This window comes from Oncorhynchus keta, chromosome 35 (genome assembly GCF_023373465.1).
Source record: "Oncorhynchus keta strain PuntledgeMale-10-30-2019 chromosome 35, Oket_V2, whole genome shotgun sequence".
Taxonomy (NCBI): domain Eukaryota; kingdom Metazoa; phylum Chordata; class Actinopteri; order Salmoniformes; family Salmonidae; genus Oncorhynchus; species Oncorhynchus keta.
In genome coordinates, this window is record NC_068455.1 from 32385714 (window position 1) to 32400571 (window position 14858).

At 43.5% G+C, this 14858-nt stretch overlaps 1 protein-coding gene across 1 annotated transcript; it reads right to left on the reverse strand.

Annotated features, from left to right (window-relative positions):
* Positions 1 to 238: 238 nt before the first annotated feature.
* LOC118368352 (bcl-2-modifying factor-like) lies at positions 239 to 12803 on the reverse strand. Its single transcript, XM_035752381.2, has 4 exons — positions 12640 to 12803; positions 9273 to 9472; positions 8664 to 8866; positions 239 to 3992 (listed from the first exon to the last, which is right to left on the reverse strand). The coding sequence occupies exons 2-4, from the start codon at positions 9445 to 9447 to the stop codon at positions 3876 to 3878; spliced, it is 495 nt and encodes a 164-aa protein (XP_035608274.1). The 5' UTR covers positions 9448 to 9472; positions 12640 to 12803; the 3' UTR covers positions 239 to 3875.
* Between the last annotated feature and the right edge of the window lie 2055 nt (positions 12804 to 14858).

Sequence of the window (14858 nt, forward strand, 5' to 3'; positions counted from 1 at the left end):
ATGCCAAACGCCTGGCTAACTTCTAATGGCTGGCTGGCTATCCTCAGATGGTTGGCTAGTTTCAAGTGGCTTCATTTCACAATGATGCTTGTAACACATGGACGTCTTGATGTTTGACATTGTAGGAGGGGAGAGAATAATAAGTTCTACCTCAGCACAACTTGAGTCATTTATCAAGTAACCACAACATCTACTTTTACCAGGGGACCTTTTTGGGGAGAGAAATAACAGAGAAACCTTTTACACTTTTAATACAATTTTATTGGAAAAAAGAGCCAAAAAACCAAGAAGAAATTCAGAAAAAGATTAGCAGAGAAAAGCTCTTATATGTACAGCATATTGCACTACATAACAAATTGTCCTTCGACAAAAGAAATGAAACGCAAAAAAATAAATGAGTGCACAGTACAGTCTCGAAAACACACAGTCAATGTTTACAGAAATGCTACATTTTCACTGGGTCTCTTTTCTTGGGAGTACAGAGAGTGTGTGATAATCAAGACTTAGTTGAAACTGAGCAGTTAAAGGCATTTTCCAGGGTGTCAGTAATACATGTACAGTTCATCGGTTCCTTAGAGAGGACTATGTTTAATGGTGATGATGTCAGATGGTGTACAACACTGAAATACATTTTGTTTTGTTGTTATCGTTGAAAACATGTTTACACCAGAACCAGTCACAAAAGGAATGTTTCAAGTTCATTTTTATATGAAAAAGCCCTTGATCTCATTGGACTCATAAAAAGATCCAACAAGTATTAAAAAGGATTTAAAACCGTAAAAACTGTCTGTATAAAACCTGGCCCTTTCATATGAAAAGACATTTAAAAAGTTACGAAGACAATGACCAAGGAAGTTTCTTAATACAAATAATAAAAAAAATAAACATACAAATTGAAACCTTCCTCAAAAAACTTCAAATTTAAAGAAAGTGGACTACAAAAATTCAAGACACTTATGGTTTATCCATATTATACAAAACTCACTCTTTTTAGTTCCTGTAGCCTTGCATAGTGCTGAGATAGACTTGCCATATACTATCTGCACTACACAGCTTCAGAACCCTCTCTCCCAAATGATTTATGGGCATCATGGTGGCTTGTTTCTCTTTCAAAGAAATAAAAAAATGTCCTATACAGGTTATAGCTTCGTCAATGGTCTGCTATAGTAAAGACACACTCAGCTAGTTCAGCACCTGACAGACTTGAGAGAACGATCCAGAGTACACTGTACAATAACACAGGGATAGCTCAGGGAGCCACCAGCTCTACAGACGCAAAGTACTTTCCAGTGCATGTTGATTACAAAAGAACGCTAAAGAAGACAAAAAGGAATGAACCCATAACCAATGCCCAGTGACTGAAGAAAAACGAGGCAAATTATCGGAAGGTTACTGATCCAGCTCCAAGCCATTGACCAGGAAACAGATTCTACTGCTGTCTACTGAAAGGATGACGTGACGTGGCTGATTTAGATAAATGCCTTAACCGATTGGGCCCATTTCTGGAGATTATTACCCTCAGGGAAAACCAGACACAGTGCAGACAACCATCGCTCTGCACAATCAAACAAATGTATCATACACACATCTAGAACCAAAAAAAGGAAGATAAATTGCACACAAAATCTATACAGTAGAAAAGGGTGAATATACAAAAAATAAATATAAAATAAATACAAAACTGAAAACAACACCAAAAGTCCTAAAGGAAATGGAGGAGCAGTACACAGAGACGTGGGCTACAGTAGACTGAGATAAGCAAGTTTAGAAACTGGTCAATGTGCTACAGTGAGACAGGAAGCTACGGTGACTGGCTCAGTGTTCAGGATCTGCAGGAAACAAAAACAAACAACACCAACGTTCAGCTGATCTCTCACTGCCCCACATGCTTCTAACGTAGTCCCTGCCATAACAGAGTCATAGCAAGCGGAATCATCTGACCACTCTGTCTAAAGTGTACCTTTGTATCTATGGTTATGTTTCAAATGTATTTCAACTGATGCAGACAAACAGAAATGGACTTAACCACTCATTTCCTTTGTCCTTCTACTCTACATGGGAAACTCTTACTAAAAGTATTGTATTTTCCCTGGCCCTGAGACATATCTCCAGTATTCTAAATGAAGGGTTGAAAAAAAAAGCTCTGATTATACAGACAGATGATGACACATAAGTACTGTAGGACCAAACATAACCGGGTAATAAGAGTTGTGTCTAAAATATGTATACTGCTCCTTCAAAATGGACGAAAGTAAAGTAAAAAGGCAATAAAATGTACAACAAACAGCATCTTCAAGAATACATCAAACAGATTCAAATTTCAACAGCAAATACAGTCTTCCACACTACCAGTTACTTCTATCTAATCTCAGACACTTTCTCTTGTCAATTGGATTAGCAGTGGTCATTTCTATCAAACAGTTACACCACAGGATCCGATGACAAAGAACTAATACAAGATCACCCCACAGGAACAAAAGGAAGTATACAAGCCCATGTAAGAATCCTGAGAGGAGAGGAGAGGAAAGGCTGTTGTTTCACTGGTTTGTTTGCACATTATTGCATTGGTGTCCAGAATACAATTGAATATCTGACAGTGGGTTAAAAAGCACATCAGCTAGAGGGCTAAAAAAACACTGGAATTTCAATGAGGCCTTCAGTTAACCAGCATCACTCGTACCTCAGACTGTTGGTCCATAGGTCAGTTCCTGTGATGATATGTGAATGAAAATGAATGGAAATGTGACTGAAAACATTGTAATGTTACCATGACAAATCAGATACAGTTAAACACCTTCATTGAATAATAGAGGTTGGTTTTGTTACCTAATCTACTCCTGACTAATGTACTATAGTGCAAACAATGTGGATCCATAGCTCCACTTGAAGGGCCTGAAAGTCTTAAGAGACTAAAATGATCAGCACACTGTTTCTTACAGTGGCTGGGGTCCAGTTTTGGGACAATTGGAAATAGACTATGATTGAAAATACGGTGTTCTCTCTCTTGAAGTAACTCCCCTTTGTCTCGGAAGTTGTATCTAAATTGTAAAAGTATTTTGTCTGTAATGTCTTTTTCGTTATATGTTGGACCCCTGTAAAACTAGTTGTCACCATTGGCGTCGGCTAATGGGGTTCATAATAAATCTAAATCAACCTTCACAACACAAAGTGGCACTAGCCACCTTAGAAGCCACCGAGGGCTCCACAATTTTGTTCTTATTACTTTTGGTGACACTGGGAAAAACAACAACTATTGAAATCAATGCAATGAAAGTGACTGGAAGAGCAAAGAAAAATCAACATGTAATATAACAGTATTATGACAGTATACACACAACCCCATTGAGGAGAAGGACGAGTTGAGGTGCAAAATGCTTTGTTCTGAGAAACTGTGCCTTTGGAAATTTGTTGTCAAGTTTGACCGATTATTTCCTGGGAAACTTCAGAAAAGAAAACCCCACGAACCACTCTTCTTTCCCTTCTTCAGATCCCTCCATATCTTGTTTTCTTCTGCTTGGTTCATGTCAACAGTCGTTGGGTTGTGGCAGGAGACATTGATAAGGCATTCCCAGGTCCATGGAGGCCATTCAAGATGTACACATACACAAGTGCAAACAAATTCAACAGGAATAATGACTGTACAAAATACTACATCACACAATTACCAAAATAAGGACATCGTCCAGTAGAGGAATCTCGTGAAACAACATGGCATCTTCTTGGAAAAAAATGAACCTTGTAAAAAAAATGGTTGTCTCCGTCCTGCGGTGACCTTTTCTCTCTTCTTTTCCCCAAACTGACCCATGTTACATTTGACAGTGCCATTAGGAGTCCAGTCCCTGTGGGAGAGGGGTGGTCTGGGCTGGTCTTCTCCATCACCTCCACCCTGCTCTCCCCCTTCCAGCGATGGCCTCCTGCTCAAACAGCAGGGTGAGCAGAGCTGAGGCCAGGCGCCACCACAAGGGCCTCATGTTCCTTTGGTTTCGGTGATACTGCAACAAAACAAGGGAGAAAAACAACCGAGTCAGAACAGGATGTGGACAGGAGAGTCAGGAAACTGGCATAGTCAATGGCAAATGATGGCATCATTCACTTACCAGGGTGTTCAATTGGAGCTCTGGATGGTTGTTGGTGAGTGATGTGTGGTGATTGTCAGTGAGAGGCATCAACAGAGTAAATTGAGGAGGAGTAAGTCAAAACCAGAAACCGGAATGGCGCTCATATTTTCACAACAGTCTGTGCCTGTCCCCAGCACTACTTATTAACGCCGTCTCTTTGTGTGCAGGATTGAGAACCCTATACAGCCAGTGTAACACGAACTACCACCCCATGCCACAGACACATTCATTGCACAGCTCTTGTCTATGGAAGCAGAATCCAACAGCACATCCAAAGCAGCCTCCCTCTCTGGATAGAGAGCCAACTGGATAGTGTGTGATTTGGAGGATAATGCTATCTCTGCCATTGAAAGGAGGAGATAAGATAATTGCACTAAATAGGATTAGGGAGCACTTGAGGAAGGGCGGAGACCCACAGAAATGCATCTCAGTATGAGAGCTGAGCTTAGATCCACAAAGTAACTAATCTACAGACGAAACAGACAGTACTGGACCTGATAACACCCTGGCTATTTTTAGACACATGCCATAAACTAACAAAGACCAGCAATAGGCTGGAAAATACATTTTGGCAATATACTGTAAGCACATTGGCAGTTTCAGGCAACATTATCCCATTGTATTCCAATTCCACCAAAGCGTGACTGCCGAGTTGACTTGTACCATCTTAACAAAACAGCTGAGGCAGCATCTGTGACCAACCACAGAGATCAAGCTGTTTATAACTAGCCTGCACTCTCCATTGTGGTAAGGCCCAGGTTCTCTGCCACAGCTTAAACCGTTCAAAAGATAGAGACATATTTGTAGGAAGAAAACAGAAACCGCTCTGTTTATTGCAACTGTATCTAGCGGCTACAGGAGGTGACTGACATGACCCCGGTTCTATGAACCAAGCGTGATTTTTTTATTTTAGTTCCTGTCATCATTTTTAAATTAGGCGACCCCACATAGGGTCGTAACCTTTAGCTTGGGAAACGCTGTTGTAGAGTGTTGCATAAGCTGGTGCCAGGTGCAAACCGGCTCTTGCACGCTCCACACACACCAGTTTTCATCATAAATGTACATTATACGTAGCACAAATTGAACTAGTTCACCTGAAGATACTCTGAGCCCTAACAACAGCTAACATCGCAACACAGTTCTGCCTTGAGACACCCTTTCTTTAGATCTAATTACAACTACAAAGCACATTACCAAGCCCATCCATCTGTCTGTGATTACACCCGAACAGGCCAGCTCTCACAGAGGGCAAAGCCCATTACAGGTAGTTGTGACTGTCAGTATTGCTGTACAGTGTTTTGTAGGCCTACAGTGAGCAATACCTGGGCAAGATACTTCCAGGCCATCTGTTAACACAATGGGCTCATATCTTTTTATCAACAAACATTGCTTAAACCGCACCTAATGTGTACATGATATCTGCTTCACAGCCACAACGTCCTGTTCTCTAAGATCAGCAGCAGAAAGCCCCTCAGTTTGACAGTGACCCTTTCCTCCTCTTCTGGTTCCTCCACCCAGCTCAGCTCAGAGATGGTGGGGTGTGGGCCAGCCCTGTCGCTCACTCATGATTCACGAGTCACACCACCAACTGTCTAATACGACTCGGTCAGGTTCTAAATTTAGCCAGTGATAGAGAACAGACACTAGCCAGATGCAGAATGTCATCACGCCAACACAACCCTGATGTGTTTTTATCAGAGCCTCATGATGCTGTCTGTCTGTCTGTCTGTCTGTCTGTCTGTCTGTCTGTCTGTCTGTCTGTCTGTCTGTCTGTCTGTCTGTCTGTCTGTCTGTCTGTCTGTCTGTCTGTCTGTCCTAAGGCTCACAGGGGCACTGGCTTATATGCTACACAGACAGGCAACGACCAGTTGCCAGAGACTCAGAGCCACACATCTCAGGGCAGGAGTGGACAGCCAACAGGCAGGAGAGGACAGGAATCTAGACTATCTATATCTCAACAACTGTAGAGAAAGTGAAGTGCCCTTACAGAACAGTGAGAAGATAAGGAATGGAGATCTGAGACACACACACACAAACATACCATAGGGACATTCAGCGCTTGGGTTTTCAACACTCATCGAGAGCACCAGGAGGAGTCTTGGTGTCACCCAACTCTGCTCCTCGACCCATGCAGACTGTGGCAGTCTTCCTGTCATTGTGACTGTCATTACTGCCATGTCTCAAATGGCTACCCTCCTCATGTCATGTCAGTACTGCTCTGCTCTCGGGGTCTCTGCTCTCCAGCCTTCTCAGACTGAGAGCAGTTTATATGTCAGCACCAACGCTCCACTTACACACTTAAGCACCTTACTGCCTCCCCCTGCCATGGGCCATGATGGTAGGATGATAGGGAAACAGAAGGGGTTGTTTATGAGTCAGTCAAGGAGATGGGTGTCAAACTGCGTTTGAAAGCCTTCTGATGCTCTACAATACATGATTGCAATGATCGATTGACAAGAGCGAGAAACATATCATTGAAAGGTGGCAGTCCAAGTGAGAGATTGAAAGACTATCACAGTCATGCTCACACATACACGCACACACACACACACACTTCCTCTCATGCACACACACACAAACACACACACACTCACACACACACACACACACACACACTGTTCTGCCAAGCACCAGCAGCCTGAGGTGGGTTACCTACCTCACTGCTGAAGACTGCATTACACAATGAAAGCACAGCGCCAGGAATAGCAGCCATGGGCTAAACTGGAGATCACGCATTAAAAACACACTGATCTGTTTGGGTTAGTCTGTCCAAGCATCACTCAACAGCAGCCAGACAGGCAGAGAGAAACTCTCAGAGACTCAGGCCTGTACAACTCCCTGGGCTGAGTGGGCTCTGCAGACAAGAACAGTAATTCTGCCCACTTGAATGACAAGAGAGTAGTCAATAACTTCAAGGACTGAAATAACACCTAACTGTTGGTTGCTATATACAGTATGTTGCCAAAGTCAATAATCCAGATCCACTATTCTCTGGGCTTTGAAAAAAAAAAGTTACCTCACAGTTGTTTTTTTCCTTAACTTGCTAGGCTTAGTTAGCAGTGTGGGAGTGTATGTGCCCTAGAGCTCTGCAACTTCAGGATATGATATCACAGTGTTCTCACTCTGACTACTCTCACTTGTTGTTGCATTTACCCAGTGAGTAAGGAGAGAGCAAGAGCCACTTCCTCATCCTCTGCCCTGGTTCTGTCTCTGCTGTACGTCAGTCAGTGTATCGCAGCCCTGATAACATAACGCCTGCCTGACTCTGCCTTTAACTTCCTGTGTCACATCACATGAGTCACGGTGCAGTGTGGCTACAGGACAGCAGTCTGTGGTATTAATTTAACCTCAGCCGGAGTGTGGGAGAAAATCAGAAACACATCAGCGAATAAGAAGTCTGCTTAGTTACACCAATCTGATGACATAAATGTAGTTTCAGAGCCTAAATAAAGCCTTGAATATCTATCTATATGAGACTGAAAAGGTCCATGCACTTCATGAAAGTGATTTTGAGGAAATTCAAGACAGTTGTCTTTAGTTGGTCAAACCCCTAAGCCCATTAGATAGGGTGTGCATTAAGTGAGTGGGCCCATCCCGGCCCCTCCTCCAGACACACAGCCCTCTTATTTGGGAGTCTATTGTGGGTGGTGGGGGTAACTGATCTGCAGGACTGGCTGGAGACTCCCTGACCACATCTGTTCCCCCGGGCTCATGCGCCAAGCTTCGGGTTACAACATGTTTACCTAGTCCGGCCACTTCTGCTTTTTCTCTGTGTGAGAGTGTGTTGAGTGTGTTTATGTGTGTAAGTGTGTGCCTTTAGTTTTGTTCTGCTTGATGACTCTCTTAGTATTTCCTTCTCCTCAAAATGTGCCATTGGTGCTCTGCAGAAAGAAAATCTCAAAGATCCACAGTTCTACCACCAATACAACCAAATGTATAGTATGTCAAGCAGAGGAGGCTGGCGGGAGAAGCTATAGGAGGACAGGTTCATTGTAATGGCTGGAATGGAATAAATGGAACAGTATCAAACTCATCAAATATATGGAATCCACATGTTTGACTCTGTTCCATTAATTCCATTCCAGCCATTAAAATGAGCATGTCCTCCTATAGCTCCTCCCACCAGCCTCCACTGATGTCAAGAGAGTTACAGTCTGAGCTCTTCAACGTATTCAGCACAGTAACTAGCAATGTCACCCTGACCATAATGTCTGTGGTGGACTCCTTCATGCCCCCTGTGGCACCGTGGCAGCATAGGGAGGAAATGGGGGGAGAGAGGCAGAGACAAATAAACAGGAAGCTGAGGAGGGGGAGGGTCTGCCCTGGTTAAGCTGTGTCTTGGAGAGGTAGAACGAGAGGTCAGAACAATGGGCTAATTCATGTTCACTGGCCAAAACAAACATGGGACACTTAGACATGACTACAACGGATGCCCATAAAGAAGCCACTTCTGGTGCTCACTCTCTCTGCAGGCCCCTGAGTACAGTAGGCCTATCCAGTGTGCTTTCGCTGTGTTGTGCAGTCAATCACGGTGGGTATCCTCACCAGTTGAAGGTGTTCTTGGTAGAACTGGTCTCCGATGAGTTGGAGTTTCTGTCCAATGCAGACCTCCATGCTTTGTGCAGGCTGCTGAGGCTGCTGTTGAAGCCGTTCCATCCTCCCTCTCTCCACCTGATGCTGCTCTTGAGGCCCCTGGTCTCCAACCTGCTCAAACCGCGCTGGAAAGTGCAATCGAAAGCCTGCGTTGCCTGTAGGAAAAAGGCCATAGATACTGGTCAGGTCAATTTCATAAGCCCTGCACCTCGTAACACTCCAAAGTTTACACACAGTAATCTTTTAAATTACCAGCATTATCTGTAGTGTGCCAGGACAAAGAGGGCATTACTGACAGACAGCGCCACGGTGTCCAAGTAAAGGGTCAGTTATACAGGTGTGGCCTGTCGTCACGTCTGCACAGGGCCAGGCTAAACAACCTCATGTGGCGCCATCTGAATGGGAAAGCAGCTGGGTACACTACACACAGGTCATAAAAGCTTCTGTGGCTAGGACTATCAGGCGCCAGGAGCTGACTACAGCAGAGTTCCACTCTTACCTATTTCTCACACTGTGTTTGTTTGTTTGTGTGTGTGTGCGTGTGTGTGTTGTAGGCCTCACCGTAGAAGAGTGGTCTGGGCTCCTGGGCCACCCCACAGGGCAGCATGTCGTTGGGCAGTGTCAGGGCAGGGCTGGGTGTCTGGGTGCCTCTGTCCTCGTACTTTATTTCCCTGAAGGCTGTGCGCCAGCAGTGGGATGAGTCTGGCACAAACACATCATCCTCCTCATCATCCATTCGGCAGAAATCTGCTAAGACCTGCCTAGAGGGAGAAGAGAGAGAGAGTTAAGCATATTACTCTGCTAAGACTTCCATTGACTACTGTATTGATATTGACAAATTGGGATCTTTACCTTCAAATCAATGTGGATTCTAAACATGTCTGTCTCTGTACTGATGAGATGACCTTGCCTCAGGCATTACCATAGAGAACATTTACCATTCTGTAAATGTACTTGGTCATTTGGTCAGAACAATAATTACCATTAAAGACAACCTTTATAATCCATAATAACTACCCTTCTATAAATAAAGGCCATGCTGGCTGATCCAGCCAGAGCAGAGCACAGTCCGTAGAGGAGATCTATGTGGAACAGAAAGCTAGCAGAGCTCTTCTCAGTCTGTGGTTGTGAAGCACAGTGCTGATTTAGACAAATCGCTCAGCTCGTCATAGTGATCAAACCACACAGTTGGCTGTGGTTTGGAGACTCGTTGGCTAAATGAACCAAAATGGGGGGTTTGGCAGACAGGGTTGAGTGAGAGGCAGTCTCCATCTCTCTCCGACCTCAACCCAGCGGACCTGTGGCTAGCGTGGTCCCTCATACAGTCCAATGGCTTGAGACTATACCATGCAGAGTAGCCGAGACAATAGAGCCTAGACTTGCAAATACGACAAACAGGCTTAAATGACGAGTCTGACGCTTGGTCTAGAGACTTGCTCATAATGAATAGGTCTACACTGCTAATGAGATTTGTAAAAAAAAAAATTTGTAAAATAAAAAATAAAAAGAGAAAGAAGGGAAGAAAAAAAGTGAAAAGCTTCTCTACAACATTGCTGCTCGATCAAACTTGAGGATCCCTCCAGTACTGGCAGAGATTCATACTAGGATTCTCCTGAGGCCCTTGGCTAAGCAGAGCAGACAACAATCTCTATGTTTGGTTAATTCACAGCATCACACAGCCTTCAGCTATATGGCGGTCAAAGTGTTATCAAAATACTGCTGAAATGTAAGTAGCCTCGTGAACCCTTTTAGAACTCTCCATCAATACTGTAATACAGGGTTAGGCTACTACCACACCACTATACACTTCCAAATGAGAGTCTGCCGCAAATGGGTAATGACAGCCTTGGATGAAGAAAGACGGAGCCAGTCTCTTCTTCTCTCCTTGGATTTGTCAACATGCCAGGTTTTGAGGATGCTTTTTCATTTCTTCACCAAAAGAGATTTGCCTCAGTTTCTTTAGTGCCTATTATTCTGTGTAAAGAGGTTTGCTATGGCACCCTGTATGCATTCGCAATAAAACCTACATGCAACACCACTTAGTGCGTTGTTTTGACAAACACAATACAAGAACATGGAAGTTGCACAAAAGTATATTCTGGCGGTATTTTGTTACAACTACCATTCAGTTCTCTGCCACGGACCAAAGTCTGTTCCCTCAAGTATGTGTCAACCAGTGGCTCCCCCTACTGTATTGGGCTCAATTGACTCACAGATAGCCTAGTATAACTCAAGACAACTCTGAACATCACCCCCACCCATACTGACAACACACACACAACAGACTACACCCCCCCACCCCCAATCCACTATCTGGAAACCTGACCAAATATTCTCTTTTTGTCAAAATGAACTTATGTATAAGGAGTGTGGTCAAGACGGATGTGTTGAGCAAAGGACACTAAAACTATTCAGGTAACTGAGATTAGTAGCCTATAGGCCGATCCTCGACTTCGGCGATGGCATTTACAAAATAGCCTCCAACACTCTACTCTACAAACTGGATGTAGTCTATCACAGTGCCATTTGTTTTGTCACCAAAGCCCCATATACTACCTACCACTGTGACCTGTATTCTGTCGTCGGCTGGCCCTCGCTACATATTTGTCGCCAGACCCACTGGCACCAGGTCATCTATAAGTCTTTGCTAGGTAAAGCTCTGCCTTATTTCAGCTCACTGGTCACGATAACAACACCCACCCGTAGCACGCGCTCCAACAGGTATATCTCACTGGTCATTCCCAAAGCCAATACCCCCTTTGGCTGCCTTTCCTTCCAGTTCTCTGCTGCCAATGACTGGAACGAATTGCAAAAATCGCTGAAGATGGAAACTTATATATCCCTCACTAACTTTAAACATCAGATATCTGAGCAGCTTACCGATCACTGCAGCTGTACACAGCCCACCTGTAAATAGCCCATCCAATCTACCCACCTCATCCCCATATTGTTTCTATTTACTTTTTTGCACACCAGTATTTCTACTTACACATCACCATCTGCACATCTATCACTCCAGTGTTAATTTGCTGAATTGTAATTACTTCGCTACTATGGCCTATTTATTTTCTTACCTCCTTGACATTTGCACACACTGTATATATACTTTTTTATATTGTGTTATTGACTGTATGTTTGTTTATTCCATGTGTAACTCTGTTTTTGTCGTTTGTGTCGCACTGCTTTGCTTTATCTTGGCCAGGTCGCAGTTGTAAATGAGAACTTGTTCTCAACTGGCCTACCTGGTTAAATAAAGGTGAAATATATATATATATATATATATATAAATAGCCTCTGGTTCACTCAACTGTCAAGTGTATTGCATAATTTATTATGCGGCTGCAGATATTCTTGATCCTCTTCTTTATCGTGAGAATCGTAGCACGCTCTGATTATTTTGAAGGAACCTGTCATATCTGTCTTATTACACTTACTAATTAATTTGTTTATAAACCATGCAAGTTATTAAGCAAATTTGAGCGAATTTGACGATATAAACTAAAACACAGATGTGTTATTTCCCAACTTGAGTACTTGGAAAAATGTCTTGATTGTTTGGAGTTTGAGTAAAACCATTGGAGACACTGGAAATGCCGACACGGTGCCGACGAAGCTCTCCAGAGAGGGAATGCCAATTCGACGCGCACACAAAATAAAAAATACTCACAACAACACGCAACTACCGTCAAGTCAATTGTCAAATATCCATATAATGTCCTATATCAGTGAGCAATGTCCACACATCAGGAATGGGAATAGCCCCAGCGACTATACTGGAGGTGGTGTGAGAGACAATGTAGCGCGACTCAATGGCACAATGTCCAACATTTTACAGCATAGGCAGACCAGCAAACCAAATATACAATAAAAAACAACAGGTGAATGACACTGTTCGATCTTATTTGATACATTATGACCCGGAACTCACCACAAGATATGTCCTTCGATGATATTACCGGTGTATAGACAAAAGTAAATGGTCTCTGTTCACTGTAAACCCAAGAGGATTTAGTCCGTATCACTCCACCGCAACTTTGATTCTGTGAGACAAACGGCAACAAGCTGATTTCATTTCACAGGCATCAGCTACAAAATCTCTCCGCCCTCAAATACTGGGCGTGAACATAAAAAATAAGTAAATAAAGTGGTCTTAAAGAAACAGCAGTATGCAGGCGATGTTTAATTGTGTTACCATAGAGTGTCTTTGGCATTACAACGTGAGAAGTGTATGGCCCTTTAAGAGCTCATTAGCATTTTTTATCATAACCAATCAGAGGGTTTGTTTTGATCCTGCTTCCAAATCGTGTATTCAGACACGTGGATGGGAAATTCGCTCGTGCGTGAGACAGCTTTGGTTTTGTCGCTTACACTCAGCTGACTGAATTGCCATCAACGAAAGTAAGAACAAGTGAGCACAAAGGGTTTATAGCCTAGTACTACTGTATATTCGATATAATAAAATTAATGTCAGTGATATTATGAATTAGAAAAAAAATGTGAAAGTTGTAGGCTACTAAAACTGTAATGACTGGGTTGCTACGCTATGCCCACACATTTTTTTTGCTATGACTAGACACGTTTCTAAACAGATGTAGTAGGCCTAATACCAACAGTATGTGGCAAAATGTTATGTTCATATTTAGGATGACATTGCTGTGTTTGTTCTAGATAGGCATGCATTTGGCAATAAAATGTAATTAGATAGGGTGTCCAATCAATAATGCATATTTTGACCAATGGGTGAAATAGTATGTTTAATTGTGTAGATAACCTCTAAGAAAGTCCAAACCTCATGTCTCTATCATAATCCGTTCAAAAGTTATTGTAGTTTTTACCCTTGTATTATGGCCAAAACTAGGGTGACTAAATCAATGGAGGCCAGAGAAAAAAATTATGTGAAAAATTGCACAGCATCCTGTCAGTTAGGCTGGATGCTGTGTGAGAATGAAGGCTACCTGACAGGCTTACTTTCCCGTTGAACTCCTCATCTTTCTTCCCAAACCCGCAGGGCATAAAACCATATAGACATAAGATAGATATCGATTGTGAGACATGACATGTAGTATTTTCACATTTTAGTATATGCTTTTTATTGGCCAGTCTGAGATAGGTCTTTTTCTTTTCAACTCTGCCTAGAAGGCCAGCGTCCCGGAGTCGCCTCTTCACTGTTGACTTTGAGACTGGTGTTTTGCGGGTACTATTTCATGAAGTTGCCAGTTGAGGACTTGTGAGGCGTCAGTTTCTCAAACTAGACATTCTCTAACTTCCTCCCAGCTGCCCACTGCACTGAGGCTAGGTAACACGGTCACCACCGATAAATCCCTGATAATGCCTTCCTCCTGGCTACTCCAACCTCGGCCAACAGCTCCGCTGTAAAAAAAAGAGCTGCAAAACCTGGACCCATACAAATCAGCTGGGCTTGACAATCTGGACCGTCTATTTCTGAAACTGTCCGCCGCCATTGTGGCAACCCCTATTACCAGCCTGTTCAACCTCTCCTTCGTATCATCTGAGATCCCCAAGGATTGGAAAGCTGCCGCGGTCATCCCCCTCTTCAAAGGGGGAGACACCCTGGACCCAAACTGTTACAGACCTATATCCATCCTGCCCTGCCTACCTAAGGTCTTCGAAAGCCAAGTCAACAAACAGATCACTGACCATCTCGAATCCCACCGTACCTTCTCCACTGTGCAATCCGGTTTCCGAGCCGGTCACGGGTGCACCTCAGCCACGCTCAAGGTACTAAACGATATCATAACCGCCATTGATAAAAGACAGTACTGTGCAGCCGTCTTCATCGACCTGGCCAAGGCTTTCAACTCTGTCAATCAGCATATTCTTATCGGCAGACTCAGTAGCCTCGGTTTTTCTAATGACTGCCTTGCCTGGTTCACCAATTACTTTGCAGACAGAGTTCAGTGTGTCAAGTCGGAGGGCATGTTGTCTGGTCCTCTGGCAGTCTCTGTGGGGGTACCACAGGGTTCAATTCTCGGGCCGACTCTTTTCTCTGTATATATCAATGATGTTGCTCTTGCTGCGAGCGATTCCCTGATCCACCTCTACGCAGACGACACCATTCTGTATACTTCTGGCCCTTCCTTGGACACTGTGCTATCTAACCTCCAAATGAGCTTCAATGGTAAATTG